General features: G+C 34.7%; 2 protein-coding genes across 2 annotated transcripts; one reads left to right on the top strand and one right to left on the bottom strand.

Moving 5' to 3' along the window:
- Positions 1-4,941: 4,941 nt before the first annotated feature.
- Positions 4,942-6,197, bottom strand: LOC131641583 (uncharacterized). The gene is made up of 3 exons (XM_058911885.1): positions 6,144-6,197; positions 5,314-6,051; positions 4,942-5,196 (listed from the first exon to the last, which is right to left on the bottom strand). Exons 1-3 carry the CDS (start codon positions 6,195-6,197, stop codon positions 4,942-4,944), a joined length of 1,047 nt encoding a protein of 348 aa, XP_058767868.1.
- A 2,654-nt stretch (positions 6,198-8,851) lies between these two features.
- LOC131641575 (pantothenate kinase 1-like) lies at positions 8,852-13,229 on the top strand. Its single transcript, XM_058911876.1, has 10 exons — positions 8,852-9,190; positions 10,030-10,239; positions 10,340-10,386; positions 11,182-11,298; positions 11,594-11,713; positions 11,812-11,906; positions 12,001-12,094; positions 12,223-12,354; positions 12,490-12,602; positions 12,686-13,229. Exons 1-10 carry the CDS (start codon positions 9,103-9,105, stop codon positions 12,909-12,911), a joined length of 1,242 nt encoding a protein of 413 aa, XP_058767859.1. The 5' UTR covers positions 8,852-9,102; the 3' UTR covers positions 12,912-13,229.
- Positions 13,230-18,065: the final 4,836 nt, after the last annotated feature.

The following is an 18,065-nucleotide window of genomic DNA, read 5'->3' as shown; positions in this document are numbered from 1 at the left end:
TATAAAAGTCAGTTCACCGTATTACAGTAGGCGTCTGCTAGAAAAAGATTAGGGTGATCATATTTTGGTGAGTAGCACATAGAATCCTCTTTTCCTTGAACGCTCATTTGGTAGTTTACTGTATAATATATCTTCTCTTGATGTGTAGATACAAAGACATGTTATAAAACAATGCAACAAATTAAGAGGACTCCTCGGGTCGTCCACTACCTACATGTGCTACTACCGTCCTAGAAAGTAGGACTCTAATTTCGGGGCTTTCTCCTAACCGAGTCAAAGTGGAAAATTTTGGATTCCACCCTTCATACATAGTTGGGGGAATCCGGTTGTTATCCATGAGCTTGAGGCATTCCATAATGAGGAGCCACCGGCAAGACGACCCTAGATGCCTGGGAAAAACTTGGGGAATTCGATCTATGACCGACTTTACATTAATATCGGTCGCATTTCCCCTTTTGTTCCTTACTCGTCCAAGTCCGCAAATAGTTGGGGAGTTCTAGATTCTATTTTTGAAGATGATTAACACATTTATAAAGCAAGGTTGAAGCAATTGGCCACAAGGAATTAGTAGAGCTAGCTTTTGGTGTTGCTGGGAGGGAAGAAATCTTCTTGCTTGATTGTTTTTGAAAATAAAAAGAAGTTCTTGAAAAACGCGTTAATGCTCTCATACTTGAGAGAGCCAATACATAGAATAGCTCCAAAGGGTATCTATCTCGCTTTTAGGGATATGATCCATTGTAAATACTTTAAAGTATCACAGTATATTGGTCAAGAAGGTGTGGTTACTTGCACAGAAGAAGGAGAAGAAGAGCAAAGTTATATCCCTTGCACTGACAACAATAACCAAGGACGATACAACCCTTGTTAAGGAAAACAAGGCGTTGTATTACTCCCGTAAGATGTTGGAAGATATGGAGACATATTTGAAAGAGACTTGAGAAGGTTGGAAGAAGACTGGGGACGAAAAGTGGGAGATGCTTATTGAAAATCTTTCCTTAGCTAAGGAGAATTTGAAGGAACTGGAAAGAAGTTTCTCCGCCGTGCATGTATATTTCAAGAACACATTGCAACAGGTGAAATATTTTTATCCTTAAGTGTATATTTCGTAAAAGAAAGTTCATCTTGATCAGGAAATGGTGAATGGGGAGCTGGTATCTGTTGTGGATGATCCAAATGCGTAGTCTCTATTTTTCAATCTAGGGTTTTCGTACCCGGTGTAACTTCAATGAATAGGTAAACTTCATGGTCTGTGCTTGGTTATGTATATTTTAGTTTCTATTGTTTACCGTTGTTTTTACCTGTTATAAAATTTCTTTATGTTCTGAGTTTGTTTCTTCAAGAGATATTTGTTCTTTGAGGTCAAGCTCTAAGTTTCATTGGAAAAGATGGGAACTCCCCTTCCCTCCCCCTAGGTGAAATTTTGGTTCGAGATCGACATGATGGGGATTCACCTCTCCCTCTAGATATGCTAGCTACCAAGAGGAGGTGAGCCTTTAATCACCACCTTATGGCCCAATATTTGTATATATGCATTGACAATGTTGTTCTTTGATTACTTTAGTCATACACTAGCAACATTTTTTATAACATTCCTGAGTCATTTGAGGTGGGAATTTGATTCTTTAGTCGTGCACTTGTCCCTGTGGCTGACCTTTATGATCATAATGAAAAGAGTTTAGCAAAATTGATTAGTTTCACTAGAAAAAATCATTACATCTTGTTAAATGTGCATTTTACATGTAATAAGAGGAAATTTAACCAAGTAGTGTAGTCGTTGCTTATTGACTACTGGGAATTTGTAGCGTGTGTGGTTATCAACTTGAGCTTTTATTCGGAGTCCCCCCTGAACCTATCAGGTTATAATTATTAATTTTACATGCGGAGGGCTTAACCACCATATCTCTTAACTGCATGATGAGTATGGCCACATTGGTCTCTATTGCCTTTCCTCTATCCTCTTTTTGATCGTGTTGTAGAGCCTTGTGTATTCTTCGTGCCCTAGATAGGTTGTCGCATATTGTCACTATTTCTTTGTGGACATTGTAATACTTTATCTTTAGATGGAATGCGGAAGCTATGGCGCCTAGGGTTCCTGCGAAAGGCATGCTCACTAGAAGTTATAGGTTAATTGTCCCAGTGTCTTTCCTTTCTCCCAAGGTAACCATTACCTCCCTATATCCCTATAGTAGGGTAGCAATGCCATTGAAAGTCTACAATTCGGATCCCTTATAGGGCCATAACTTATCCTTTTTCAGCCTTAACTTTTTAAAAAGCTCCACATACAAGATGCCACAAGAGTTATTGTCGTCAATGAGGATCATGAACACATCAAAATTGGCTATGGTAGCTGTTATGACTAAAGGAAAGATCTCATTTGGGATCCATACTTTTTTTCTATCCAAGAATCCGAGGATAGTTTTTTTGGCTCCTCAGCCAAAGTCATTCCCTATTCTTTGCTCACGGCCATTAGCTCAATGGTTCTTCTCTTTGAGGTTCCGTTGGAAGGATTATTTGCTCTTGAGAGGCCACTAGTAAGTAATATAATATATTGAAACTTTCCTTTTTGGTCTTCCTCTCCTTCCCTGTTATTGTCTTTTTTCTTTTGGCTCTAGTCACAACCTCAATAGCTTTCTTGCGGACGATTTCTTCCGGAGAGGAAAACGTTTCTGCTTTGGCGAATCTTCTCTCACTTACGCTCTCTCTTATTGTCCTGACAACCTTTCCGATCACCTTCTCAAGTATATTATGTAAACCTCCCCTTTTTACTTAGCTATTATATTGCATCCTTCATATGGATGCACTAATAGATTTTATGGTTGTGACTTTTGTGGAAATGGCAATATTCAGACTTATCCATCTTGGAAGATTCTTTTACTTAAACTCGGCGTTAGCACACTCTTTCTTGATTTTTTCCTTCGAAGTGTTCAAAGGAGAGTAGGTTGAGAACCTGGATTGGGGTTCGTGATCCATGTATTCTATACGGCGACTATGCCTCTTTCAGGTGCCGACCATATTAAAGTTCCTTGGTCGTCAACCTATATTTCCCTCTTTAGCTAGGAGTTCCTCTTCGTAATTGATAGAGTTATTCCTTATTCAAAAAAAAATCACTTAAATTACAAGCTCCCTCAAGCCCCGGGTTTTCCTGGAACATGCAATTCGACCTCAACCCTTTCTTAAACATTCAACATTTAAGTTATACCCCCTAATACTGGTGCCACTTTTGTGAAACGATTAATGTACTCATGCACGATTTCTTTCTTTTTCTGAGTGACCCCACAAAACACGACCATAGTTATGGGTTGCCGCTTTCGGACAATAAATTGGACAATAAAAATGTCACCCAGGTACTTTCACGAATTTATACTCTCCCATAAAAGGATTTTAAACCACATTATTACAGCTTCCATCATAATAAGTGCGAAGAGCTTACACTTGATAGCTCATTGGGCGTAATAGCAAAATACCATATAGTTCAACTAGTAACAAACCCGTGCATACACACGGGTTCTGGTTTGGTATGCACATTTGTTTACATAATATATTTATTTTAAATCAAAATCAAAATTTTTGGATCATAACTACCATTTTTCGTATATAAAAATATTTAGATCATTAATAGATTTTTTCCCGTAAACAAATATTATTTATGTTCAGGTGTCATTTAGAAAAAAAATCTGGATAAATAATAAATTTTCGTATATAAAAAAATATTTTTTTCTCATATACCATTTTTTAATCAAAATATTTTGGATCGCAATTACCAATTTTCATATTTAAAAATATTTAGATCATTAATAGATTTTTCCCATATACATATATTATTTATGTTTAGGTATCATTTACAAAAATATCCAAATCAATTGTAAATTTTCGTATATAAACATATTTAGATCAATAATAGTTTTTTTTCCCGTATACGTTTTTTGAATAAAAATTTATCATAAATATCATTTTCATATATAAAAATATTTAGATCAATAATAGTTTTTTTCCCGTATCTCTTTTTTGAATAAATTTTTTTTGGATCATAAATACCACTTTTCATATATAAAAATATTAAATAATTAATATATTTTTCCCATATACAAATATTATTTATGTTTAGAATTGTTTACATAAAAATATTTATATCAATAATAGTTTTTTTTCCCGTATAGCCTTTTGAATAATTTTTTTTATCATAAATTCAATTTTTCGTATATAAAAATATTTAGATCAATAATAAATTTTTTTCCATATAAAAATATTATTTTTGTTTAGTTATCATTTACAAAATATCTGAATCAATAGAATTTGACTATAAATAATAGTAATATGCTACAATTGAATAAGTAATACACTTTTTCCCGTATATGTGTGTGTGTATATATATATATATATATATATATATATATATATATATATATATATATATATATATATATATATATATATATATATATATATATATATATATATATATATATATATATATATATATATACACACATTGATAACATATACTCCTTGTGAAATATAATCAATAACAAATAATTTTTGTAATATTTAATTGTGCAAACAATATTTTTATTGTATACACTTCATAATGACATATATTAATATAATAATATTTTAAATCATATAAACTAAACTTAATGATAAGTGACACACATTTTTGTATTTTATCCAATAACACACATTTTCAAGTATATTTTTAAATTCATTTTAATTGAAATATTTTTTTTTAAATTAAAATTATTATTGTTTTCTTAAAAATTATTGTATCTTAAAATAAAAATTATTTCAAATTATATATTTTCTTTATTAGTATTCAATTATTAAAGTTAATTTTTAAAAATTAAAAATTTTTTTAATAAAAAAATGTATTAATTCAAAAACAGGAATGATACAAGGCGATCGCTAGGATCCAGCCCTCAAAAAGACAAGAGAAACAAACGTAAATTAAGGCATTAAAAGGTTAGCTATATGTGGCTTAAGCTTAGGACTAGTCCACCCTCTATAAACTATACCATTGATAATTTTCCCCTCTACATCGCTATTATTTACACTATGGCCAAAACATCTCTCATTTCGGTACTGCCATACCTCGTACACTGTTTCCGCTAAGGCCAAACGTATCAAATCAGCTTTCCACCCTTTACCCCGATAGTGCAGCAAAAACCAGTTCATCTCATGTGTCCAACTGCCAGGCTCATGCTGAAACCGCAACCAGTTTAGGACTCTTTGCCATATTCATTTCAGAATAACATACTCAAAGAATAAATGATCAATGGTCTCATCTTTGTCACAAAAACCACAGGAAGTCGTTTGTACCATACCCCAACGATGCAGTCTCATGCGTGTAGGCAATTTCCCATGACAAAGCATCCAAAGCGTGAACACCGCTCTAGGCCTAGCTTTGTTGTGGAACACCAGATTATACCACTCCACACTAGGGCAATCCATCTGCAACAAATTGTAGAATTTCCTCCCATTAAACTTATGTGTTTGCACCATAGTCAACCACTCATTATGCCACTGTTGCACCAGAATTCTTTGCTTTAGGATGGCTTTGAACACCCCTGAATCAGAAGTTTTAACTGCCCTATCCATCACATGATCATGCTTGAGATAGTATGCATGGATCCATTGCACCCAAAGGCTTTCCGTCTTAGCATAGATATTCCACAGCAATTTAAGAAAAAAGATACGATTCCACAGCTCCATATCCACAGTACCAAGGTCTCCTTTTATCTTTGGTTTACAAATCCTCTCCCATGCAATTGGACTTTTCCTGCTGGTGGTGCTGCTACCTGTCCACAGAAACGTTCTGCACAATGCATCTATTCTCTTTAAAACAGTTTTAGGGAAAATAAAACATTGCATCCAGTAGGAGGAGATAGCATTCAGCACACTCTTGATGAGCTGCAGCCTTCCAGCATAACTCAGTAGTCTTGCACTCCAATGGTTGATCCTGCTCAGCAACTTATCCACAAGAGGCATATAATGGTTCACATTAAGATTCTTACTAGTGAGTGGCACCCCTAAATACCTAAAAGGAAGGGACCCTTCCTAATAGGAAGTCATTCGAAGAATGGTCTCTTTGTCATGACTAGGAACTCCACCAAAAAAGATTATGCTTTGGGAGGGATTAACTTTCAAACCTGTGGAATCAAGGAAGATGTGGAGAGTTTGTTGCAGCAAATCAACAGATCCATGGTCTCCTCTGGAAAATAGTAATAAGTCATCAGCAAATGTGAGGTTAGTGCGCTTAATCCTCTTTCATTTAGAATGATGATGAAAATTGGCATTTTCCTGCATTTGAGAAAGTAACATGTTAAGATATTCCATGGTGATAACAAATAGAAGAGGGGACAAGGGATCCCCTTGTCTAACACCCCTTCTAGCCTTCATTCTATCAGTATAAACCCCATTAATCTTGAAACTATAGGAAACAGTGGTCACAGTTGTCATAATCCACCCCACAAACTGTCTGGGCAAGCCTACCTCCAGCAAGATGCTTTCTAAAGACCCCCAATCCACCATATCGTATGCCTTTTGGAGATCTATCTGAATCATACAACGGGGAGTGCCATTCTTCCTAGTGTACCCTTTGATCAATTCAGCTGCCAGTAGAATATGATTGTGAATTTTTTGGCCTGGAACAAAGGCTGCTTGAGACTTGCTGATAATAGTTCCCAGAACAACTCCAAATCTTGCTGTGAGTATTTTAGAAATCACCTTATAGAATGTAGAACACCCAGCAATAGGTCTGAAATTTTTTATAGTTTTGGCAACACTGTGTTTAGGAATCAAAGTTACCACAGTCTCATTAAAAGCTCTAAAGATCACATTGTTAACACAAAATTCCTCTACTGCAGTTACCAGATCATGTTCAATAATGCCCCAACTAGTCTTAAAAAAATTGGCACCATATCCATCTACACCAAGGCTTTTGAGGTCTCAAATACCATTTAAAGCTTTTCTGATTTCCTCAACAGTGACTAGAGCAATGAGACTGCCTCTCTACATCATATACAGTTGGGGTCCTTTCCTCATAGCAGTGATATCAATCATCTTGATATTGTTCTCCTTGGTTCCCATCAAAGTCCTATAGTACTCACAAACCTCTTGAGCAATAGCATCTTGATGAGTGACAGAGGTACCATCATCCTTATACAGGATGTTGAGATTGGTACTATGATTCTTAGTTTTTAGAGCAGCATGGAAGTATGCAGAATTTGAGTCACCCTCTCTCAACCATTCAATTTTTGCTTTTTGCCTCAAAATCTGAATATTCAAATCCTGCCAATGAATAAGAGATTCAGTGATCCTTTTGACTTTCTCAATCTTATCAATGTTCATTCTGTCCACAATGAGATTCTCCTGTGCCTGCAACAAATCAGTTATGGCCTGAGCAATGGACTTGGTGATATGAGAGAATTGCTTACTCAATCTTCTTAAAGGGGCCTGCAATCTCATCAATTTATACCAAAGTTTAGACATAGGTCTTCCCTGAATTGGTTTGTTCTAGCTTGCAGTAACAACATCATGGTACCCTTCCACCTTAACCACACTATTAGTGAAGATGAAGTGAGTCTTCTGTCTGGTATGAGTAACATGGTCATTCAGGCAAACAAGGCTATGATCTGAAACACTAGGGTGCAGAATTTCAAGAGAAACATCAATGTTATTCTGAAGCCAATCAATGTTACCAAGGACATGATCAATCCTTGAGTATATAGTACCAACAGTGTGCTTGTTTGTCCAAGTAAAGTAGTCACCAACACTATCTTTCTCATAAAGCCCTGCAGAATTCATTAAGAGTTGAAGATCAGTATATTCAGCCTCAGTCACAAGATTACCCCCAACTCTATCCATAGAATTGATCACATTATTGAAGTCCCCAATAAGGAACCAAGGGCCCTATTGACTATTATGCATAAGCTCTAAATCCTTCCATAAGATCCTCCTTTGATCAAGCTGATTGAATGCATAGATAGCAGTCATCCAGTTCTGGAAAATGCCATTGATATCATAGACTCCACAATGTATCATTTGTGAGGTGGTTTTTACAATCCTAATATCAACTTTCATATCATCCCACATGATCCATATCCTCCCATTAGCATGATCATGGTAATGATCATGGTAAATATTATTTTAAATGTAAATTAACAATCATTTAAAATATCATAATAATATTTTTATTAAAAAGTAATTTATTAGAATATTTTTATTAATTATTTAATTAAAATAATAATAATAAAGTAATAAAAAGTGAAAAAGTGAAAAAGTGAAAAGTGAGTTGGAAAGTGAAAAATAAAAATGTGAAAAGTGAAAAATAGGTTGAAAAGTAAAAAGTGAGTTGGAAAAAATCAACAAAATAGACGTCTTATAATAAAAGAGTATTTTGGTGATTTGCAGAGCAACAACTTTTCTTATATTATAGATTAAAGCCGTAAAATAGACGTCTTCTTAAAATTTTACTAATGAAAATGTTTTCAATAGTACACAACAACAATACAAGGGACTACATTTCCGTCCAAACAATTTTCCATATGATGACAAGTAATCATGTACAAAAAATTTACACTATCATCCAATAAAAATATATTATTCTGGTATGCCATCTCAGTAATTTAAAAAAACAGCATAATTTTATGAGATATATATCCGTGATTGTTTGACGGTATAATTTTATACTATCAGTGCATCATCTATTTTCTTATATTTAAAAAATAAATAAAAAAACAAATATTTAAAATAAATTATCAAACATAAAAAAAAAAAAAAAAAGTAAAACAATAATCTTAAAACCTACCCTTTGTCTTGTCTCCTAAAAACGAATCTTCAAACGAAAAGCATCGTCAAGTTCCTTTCTCAGTTTGTTATAGATTATATTATAGATAGAGAGATAGATAGAGATGATAATAACAAATGTGTGAATCATGTTATTATTATTATAACATTATTATTATTATACATGAACTCAGTCGTATACATACAGCTACTACCAACTAACCCACATGTTCTTTTTTTCTCTCTATCATTTCATTATAAATAACACTTTCATGAATCATATACATAGGTAATTTAACTCTCACAATTCACAACAACAAAATGAATTCTACACAGTTTCGAATTCAACCGAATTCCGATCCTAACCCTTCATCAACTGACGTTTATCATCTTGCTTTGGATATTGGAGGTATTTTTCACTTTTTCTTTGTTCAATTTTAATGTTGATTTGATTTTCACTTCTGGTAATGCTTGATTTGATTTCATTGATTGAATTGAGTTATATTTGCAATCTTCTGATCAATTTTGGTGATTTTTTAGTTTTAGTTCATCTTGCTGTTTGAATAATTAGGTTGTGTTTAGGTCAACCACTTATTTAAACACTTATGAAGACTTTATTTGGATTAACTACTTAATTAATTGCTAATAGCATAATTAATTATTGTTAAGTGTTTATGTATAGGTTATATCATAACAAAAGATATAATTAAGTCAAACCGTTACTAATACTAATCTACGTAGCACTGACACTTCTGAAAAAAAGAAGTGTCTGTCTGTGTCATGACTGTGTCCGTGTCAGTAATGTTGATGGCGGATGTCATCCATGGCAGAGAGCCAAAATCCTGCCATATTAGCCGTTTTGCAGCGCCGTTATAGCAGATTATGGCAGAAAAATCCATAATATCGGCCGATATTTACCATTACTGCGAGCCCAAAAATGGCTGTGTATTTCCGCCATTGCGCTCCCATGGCGGATATTTGATAACAATGCGTTATATGACTTGAAATAATGTTTATAAATGAGAGAGATCCTCACTTAATAAGCCGATTTAGCGGGTTTGAGTTAAGTCCAATCTAAATTCTAATATGATAATAGAGTCAATCTAAGATATCAGACAACCTGTTATCAAGCTGTTTGCGTTGTGCTCTCGATGTTTAGTCTTTGTGCGTGAGGGGATGTATTCAGGGGATTCTTCACCTTACAAGTCGATGTTGTATGGTTGAGTAATGCTGTCTATCTGTTCACAGGATCCCTTTGCAAACTAGTATACTTCACAAAAGACGATGATAGTTTTGTGGACGGTGAGGCGGAGATATCTTCTAGAAAAACTTCAGAGAAATCCAAAGGCAATAGGAATCATCCTGTTCTTAAAGGAAGGCTCAATTTCAAGAAGTTTGAAACAAGCAAGATAAATGATTGTATAGATTTTATCAAGACCATGAAACTTCATCTTGGAGGTGTGTACAAAATTTGGTTTCTACATTATTGAAACTCGTGATATTGCACTCTATTGTTCTGCTATCTCCTTCAATTGATTGTAACTAGTGATAAAATCAGGTTTCCAGCAGCAAGAAAATCCTGGAAATCAGCAAATATCTATTAAGGTAAATAAAATTGAAAAACTTTGAACTTTTTATATTATGAACTGTTTGTTCCTATTTCCCCTATGCTTGAGCAGATAGGTGATTTGAGAAAATATATCAGATTTTGTCTAAATTATTGACCAACTTGAGTTCTCTGCTATGCTTCAAAACAATTCCTATACCTTACATATTGAGTTTGTCTCTTGGATGGAGTACATATATTCCTGGAATCTATGTTGTTAATCTCAGAAAGTGTTGTGTAGCACCGACTCCCTAAAATGCTATAGCGGTATAGTAGATAGCGGGATAGTCCCTATTGCAATAAAACTTGAGCAGAGAAGAACCAAGTAATTAGAAGAACCAAGTAATTGTTTGTGAGCAACAACATAACAGAATGAAGAATAGAACATTACCCTTAAAAGGGTTCTCGGATTTAAATTTACACCCTTTAAAAAGACAACGGTTTAAAAAAGGATTTGAGGACTTTATCCCTAAAACCATAATAGAGGATGCGATAGAGGTTTGGGGAGGCACTAAGTGGCTGTAACAACCCCCATTGCTGAAGGCAGCTCGCAGGCCAAAAGTGCCGCGCTTAATCCTACCACTCACCACTATGCTATTTCACTATTGCACACTACTGACAACATGAATCTTAGTTAAAATCAAAAGTGTGTTAAGTTAATAGTCAGAAGGTAAAAACTTACAGAAGCTTGGAGACACATTTCAAATAAACATGTTTCATTCAACAAAATATAATATATATTTAGTCTCGAGGCATTTAGGACCATACAAATAATGAAAACTATTATTGCGAAGGCCACAGGTGGTGGACCATACAAATATGCAGACTTATTCAAGGAAAGGCTAGGGATAACTCTTGACAAGGAAGATGAAATGGATTGCCTTGTCGCAGGAGCAAATTTTCTTCTCGAGGTAGGATCCAAATTCTGCTATTTTATCATCATAAAGTTAATAATTTCCCATCTTTAAATATTGAATTGAAGTTATTATATGAGTCATATTGATATTTTCAATTATTCATTCAATAAATAATCTTCGATACCGCAAAAGTTTAGCATATATGTTGAGATCCCATATCAATTAGTTTTATGGCCAAAATAGTCCTTATGAGTTATGAGATTTGGTAGTTGTTTGAGTCTTCTGTCTTATGCACCCTGAGAATTTCACGACACAAGATCTAATTTTTTTTTCACTCTTCTTTTTATAGGTAGTTGACCGAGAAGCCTTTACCTATATGGGTGATCAAAGACAATTTATGCAGATTGACCAAAATGACCTGTATCCCTATCTGCTCGTTAATATCGGTTCTGGTGTTGGCATGATAAAGGTTTTTATCATACAAGATACATAATTTCTATATCCTTCCAATTTCGAAATTTTCTCTTTTTTAAAAACTTAAAAAATCTTAGTTTTCAATTCATATAGGTAGAAGGAGACGGAAAGTTTGAGCGAGTTAGTGGAACGAGTATAGGTGGAGGCACTTTCTGGGGTTTAGGAAAGCTTTTAACTAATTGCAAGAGGTTATTTATTTACTTATTTATTTTGACGACATATTCATTATCGGTTCTTCTATATAGACTCGTAGGATTGACATCAATGTTTTTTGTGGTTCAGTTTCGATGAGTTACTGGAATTAAGTTATCAGGGCAACAACAGAGCAGTAGATATGCTCGTCGGAGATATTTATGGTGGAATGGACTATTCGAAGGTATGTCTAGTGAAAATGTATGCCCTTTTTCCTATATGATGATACAATTACTCTTTTGTTATCAATTTAGAAAGTAGGATTCTTTGACATTCGTTTTGCTGATATATACTTTCTTTGATTGATAACAGATTGGTCTTTCATCAACAGCAATAGCCTCTAGTTTTGGAAAGGCAATGTCTGATAATAAGGACCGTGAAGATTACAAACCCGAAGATATTGCTCGTTCTCTTCTAAGAATGATCTCAAATAATATTGGACAGGTCAGTTTTGTACTGTGAATTTGGAGTTAGATGGACCCCACTCTGCATCAAAGAAACTCATTTGCTATGTGTCTCACTTTCAGCCTGGAAATGGATTTCGGCTCTTATTTGTTTCCTTTTGTTGATTGCTTTCAGATCTCTTACTTAAATGCCCTTCGATTCGGGCTCAAGAGGATTTTCTTTGGCGGATTTTTTATTCGGAGGCATCCTTTTACAATGGATACACTATCTGTTGCTGTTAATTTCTGGTAAGCGACAAGATAAATAAACCCTCCATCCAACTGCCAATTTAGCGCTTCATAACTAATGAATCTGTTGTGTACTTTTTTAGGTCTAAAGGCGAAGCGAAAGCAATGTTCTTACGGCATGAAGGATTTCTCGGAGCAGTAGGGGCGTTCATGAGTTCTGATAAACATGGCCTCAAGGAGTTATTGGTCAAACAAGATACTCAACAAAGTCCCACCAAGTTATCCTTTGCTGTTAATAAATTGCAAGGTCCACTCGATGGAGAGTTAAATGGAGATGAAAGTATAGAGTGTAGTGTCTATGCGGCTTAGATGAAGCAACCGGTTGCTTCTTCATGAAGTAATCAGTTGTTTCTTCATGATTTGTAGTTGTAACTGAATTTGATATGCAAAATAGTTAGTATCGGTAGAGAAAATCAGAATGTACACTCATGAGTACATGTTATTGCTTCTTACTTTCACTCATTCAGCGACGGAAAACTTGACTATATGATATATCAATGAAAATAACAGAATGTTAGGGGTGTATCAAATAACAGATCCCGAGTTTCTGAAATACAAGGAGAAAATGCAGAAAGCAGAAAGAAATGATAATACAAGCAATTAGATATAGAATCTGATCACAAAATGATGCCAAGATCAATTAACTGCATACTTTTTAAGGGTAGTGTTCAGTTCACTACATCCATCATCACTAACCTTATGGAAGCTCAAGTATGTCTTTTGTATCTATCGAATTTTGAAATATTGTCGCACCAATTATTCAATTATTCGGCATCTTTCTTCAGCAGCATTTCTCTTCGGCAGAAAGGCATCCCTATCCATGTTAAAAATGAGGCCGGATTTTTATCTCCGGACTCAACTCTTGAACAATATTGTGTGTATGTTTTATTTGTGTGTGTTAAGTATTAGTGGTGTTTGTCACACCCTAAAGAAACGTTTTGGTGGCCATATGGAGAAGGAGAGTACAAGTGAATGGACACGAGAGAGAAAGAAGTTGTTAAGGGAGAGTTGCAAATGCAGATGAGGAAAGTGAATGCGAACAAGCAAGGTATAAATAGAAGAGAGAAGACGTAACAGATAAGAGAAACGATTTAGTTCAGAGGACAATCATTCTCAAGACACACAAAATAATTAAGGAATGGAGATGAATATTAATTATTACTATTGTATTCAAGACATATGTTTAGAAGAAGATGATGATACTGAGTGGACAGGGAGATAATGAAAAGGCGTGCCAAATATCATTATTCCCAATAAAACTGTTTCCCAAATATCTTAATTGATTATAAGAATTTATCCAATAAACGACAAGATTCAGGCACACAAATAAATTTATATCAGTTTAAAACTTTATTTGATGAGGTGGATTCTTAAGATAAAGACATTTCAAGAGCATATTCTGATCATGGATGTTTTCTGGTATTTGAGAGCTTCACTAGGCTAACGCATCACGTCCCAGGATTCATTTTTAAGCAGATGGAACAATTATAAAAGAATCCACAATTATTATTCAAGAGCATATAAAAGAATGAAAGTAAAAAGAGTCGTGCTTCTTATTCTTCCACAATTATTATAAGATCTCACTTGGACTAGATCTTATCAAGACTTTGTTCTCAATGTATTGCAATCTCTGCTCAGAAGTGCTTAGTCATGTAGATTTCATTGATCATGATTTTGACAATTTCAAGCACAATTATGTTCATACTTTCTATTGTTCCATTTTTTCCATGGAGTTCTAGAGTAAGAGAATTCACTGGAAATGTCATTCTCATCAAACATCTTTTCAAGGTGCTTGTTATCAGTTTCTCCAACATGACCACTTCTAACCCTGACAAATATGAGACTAGTCTTAATTTGTATTTAGTTACAACGGTGGTGAACACATAATGTGACTCCTTCTTGTGTTAAAGAACCTTTACTCAAGTTCATATGATGTAATCATTAGTAATGACTTAGCTATAATTCTTCTCATTGATTTGATACAATCTTCACTTGTCTAAATAAATCAATGTGCAGAAGCTCCAACGTTCTGGAGGTAGAAGCAACATGTTTTGTTTTTAACAAAGTTTTGAAAGCGAGCCATTTTTGACATGCTTCACAAAGAGCTTAACGGTTGTTCTTTCTTTTGCCTTTGAATAGTATTGAGCCATTCTACTAACTTGTAACCTATTAGGATATTAAGAAGAAATGATCTCATATCTAATTTCATCATAGTCTTGGAGCTTATGATATTTTTTTCTTTGTCCAACTCCAAAACTCACAACGCCCTCAAGCTTAAGTTCCAGGCTTTAGAACACATGCCTTCTTCCCTCCATGTGTTAGAAGTAGCCAAAGTCCATGTATCATAACAAGTGTTTTAACTACCCTACTGAGAATGTATGCAACATAGATTATCTGTTTCTTGGGTACTCATAATTTCTCCTTTTCTTCTGATTCTGAGACTGCTTTTCCTCCAAAAGAGATCTATGCATCTGAGATCCCTATTAGCACTATGTTAGCCTGATCTTCTTATGACTCATATTCTGAAGAATCAGAATCTTCCCAAGTTATTGTCACCCCTTTCTTCTTGCTTTTGAGAGCTTTATTTTTGGACTTGTCCTTCTGAAGTTCAGAACAGTTGTACTTGAGGTGTCCTGACTCGTTGCATTCATAACAAATGACTTCGTTCCACTCGAAGAGAACATTAGTCATTCTAGTACTTCTAAATGTGTTGCCTTGATTTCTCTTCTAGAGACGAATAACCCTTCTGGACAGCAAAGACAATTCATATTTGACTTCATCAGAATCTTTTTTAGAATCCTCAATATCTTTAGCTTGAAGAGCTTTGGAATTCTCAGACTATATGACATATTTAAGCGCAATAGATTTTCCTCATTTCTAAGGTTCATCTTGTTCAAGCTCAATTTCACAGCTTCTCAAAGAATTCAATAGTTCTTCTAGAGAAGTCTTGTTCAGATCCTTTGCTAGCTTGAGTGCAGTTACCATAGGCCTCAATTTAGATGAAAAGCTTATAATAATTTTTTTCACATTAGATAATAACCTTTGTTCAAAACTCTCAGTCTTGCAACAGAGGTTTGAAGCCTTGAGAACACCGTCTCAACTATTTCATCTTCCTCCTTTTTTTAAAGCTTTGTATTTATGAATCAAGCTCAACAGTTCCTTGGTTTCCTTAACTTGATCATTACCTTCATGAGTCATTCTGCGAGAGTCAAATATGGACTTACCTGAGTCCTTATTTGTGATCTTCTCATACTCAGTGTAAGAAATAGAATTTAGCAATATGGTTTTTGTTTTCTGATGATTCTTACGATCCTTCTTTTGTTGATCAGTCATAGCTTTTCCTTCAAGTTGCTTTCCATTTCCATCTGTGAAATGTTTATAGCCATCTACTACCATATCCCAAAGATCAAAGTTAAGACCAAGAAAGAAATTTTCTAGTCTATCTTTCCAATATTCAAATTTTTCACCATCAAAGATGAGAGATTTAAAATTGTAGCTTTGATTTAAAACTGGAGCAGGAGGTGGTGGTGTAGAATCAACCATAGTGTTTTTGAAACTCGTTTGGATCTTTATCTGACACAGTTAAGTGTATAAAACCAGAACCGGAGCTCTGATGTCAGTTGAAGGTGCGAGAAACACAAGAAAGGGGGTTTGAATTGGGTTACACCAAATATAATCTTTTCGCAACACACAATACAGGGTTAACAAGTGAATAAAATAGATGGACACGATTATTTTTATCCTGGTTCATTGTTAACTAAGTTACTGCAGTCCACCCGTCAAGGTGATTTTGCCTTCTAAAAAAGGACTTAATCCACTATAACCAAACTGGTTACAGACAACCACAATGACTGCAACCACTGTCTTCTTGAGACTTATGACTAACACTATTCTCTCAAGGAAACAACCAAAATAAGCTTATGATCAACCTTGCTGACAACTCCAACAAGTTCAGTTGATCCTTATCATGAAACCACTATGATCGCAACCATAGTCTTCTTGAGGCTTCTAACTAACATGTAGTCCCCCAAGGAATCTAATTAACCACGTTGATTTCAAATGTGTATTACAAGATGCTTCTAATAAACATATTACAAAATGTTTAAGTACAACAACACAAAGTGTTGATAGTCAAGATACAAATAAAAGCTCCTTGCTAAAAATACAAAACTATACAAAGAATTTCTCTAACAGAGTTTGTACAACGCTTTGGTGTAGTTTTGTAGAACTGATTCGTTGATTTCAAATTCTTCCCATGGCTTCCTTTATAGAGAAGGATAAATTCGTTGGAGAGTAGAGGTCACAACTTACGTTAGTACTTTTATACTCACCACCACACGCAAGTCGTTCTTGATTTTCCAAGTATTAAGAGGCTTCTAATTGTATGTTGATTGAAGCATGCTTTAGATGATCAGAACTTGATTCTTAATAACCTAAGTCTTTGAGTCTTCAAAACCTGTTCAGCAGAATCTTGTCTTTAGAGTCTTCAACACTTGATCTTCAAAAGCAATGTCTTCAAATCTTCAGAACTCGTTCAGCATAACCTCATTTTCAACATCTTCAGAACATGAGACATAGAAGCCAAGATTTAGAAGGCCTCTAAAGCTTCATTTATAAGTCACGATTAGAAGCTCTTGCACTACCGTTTCTTAGAACCGTTGCTGAAGTAGCATTCCAGAATCTTGACTTCCATTGTAACACAACACTAGTATTATTCCAGAGTGTTGAGTTCAGAACCTAATGATGTCACACACATTGTCACCAAAGGCAAAACCTGCAAGGAAAAAGCCACACCCTAGAAAGAAATTGTTAGTGTATACAATTTTTACTTAAGATAACATGTAACCCTATCATCAAAACTCAAGGCCAAATGCATAACCAATCATATTCTTACAATCTCCCCCTTTTGATGATGACAAAACCATGTACTTTGATAGAATAATTTATACAGGGTAATCACCATAAAACTCAAATTCAAAAAAGCTAACTAGCTCTCCCTAAATCTATTAATACTTTAAAATTCAATTATGCTTGTTCAAAGTCCCCCCTAAGCCCAAGACTCACATTGACGTCTCATCAGAGTCTGACTAGAGTTGTCTGGTCTTCATCTCAAAACCTGGCGTACTATCAAAACACTATAAGTATCAGAACCTAGATTAGTTATTGTCCTGATGCCAAGCATCAAACATCAGAACTATAACTTTGGTTTTCCATAAACTTGTCCACACACCAAAAGGTGCCAAGCAACACATCATCTGACGGTTCAATAGTATTGAGTGTGAGGCACATAATTGCTACCATTGGTATCTTCCGGCGTTGGCGATGGAGCTCGACTGTTAACTATGACTAAGGATGGTTAGGTATAAGAGTGGGTTATAGTAATGATTATGGTGATTGTAATGAAGAAGGTGTGACCCAGGTTAGTTTTACTAGGGCCTCACATTAGGCGTCAATAAACTAGTC

Source organism: Vicia villosa, unplaced genomic scaffold (assembly GCF_029867415.1).
Source record: "Vicia villosa cultivar HV-30 ecotype Madison, WI unplaced genomic scaffold, Vvil1.0 ctg.003865F_1_1, whole genome shotgun sequence".
Taxonomy (NCBI): Eukaryota; Viridiplantae; Streptophyta; class Magnoliopsida; order Fabales; family Fabaceae; genus Vicia; species Vicia villosa.
This window is presented reverse-complemented; position numbering and strand designations above follow the sequence as displayed.

Excerpts from the sequence above, each read along its gene's own strand:
- LOC131641575 (XM_058911876.1), top strand. The coding sequence starts at position 9,103 with ATGAATTCTACACAGTTTCGAATTCAACCGAATTCCGATCCTAACCCT. Across the intron at positions 11,714-11,811 it reads CTGGTGTTGGCATGATAAAG|GTAGAAGGAGACGGAAAGTT; the intron begins GTTTTTATCATA and ends CAATTCATATAG. Across the intron at positions 12,095-12,222 it reads GTGGAATGGACTATTCGAAG|ATTGGTCTTTCATCAACAGC; the intron begins GTATGTCTAGTG and ends GATTGATAACAG.
- LOC131641583 (XM_058911885.1), bottom strand. The coding sequence starts at position 6,197 with ATGGATCTGTTGATTTGCTGCAACAAACTCTCCACATCTTCCTTGATT. Across the intron at positions 6,052-6,143 it reads CATCTTCCTTGATTCCACAG|GAAGGGTCCCTTCCTTTTAG; the intron begins GTTTGAAAGTTA and ends ACTTCCTATTAG. Across the intron at positions 5,197-5,313 it reads GACTGCATCGTTGGGGTATG|CATGAGCCTGGCAGTTGGAC; the intron begins GTACAAACGACT and ends TTGCGGTTTCAG.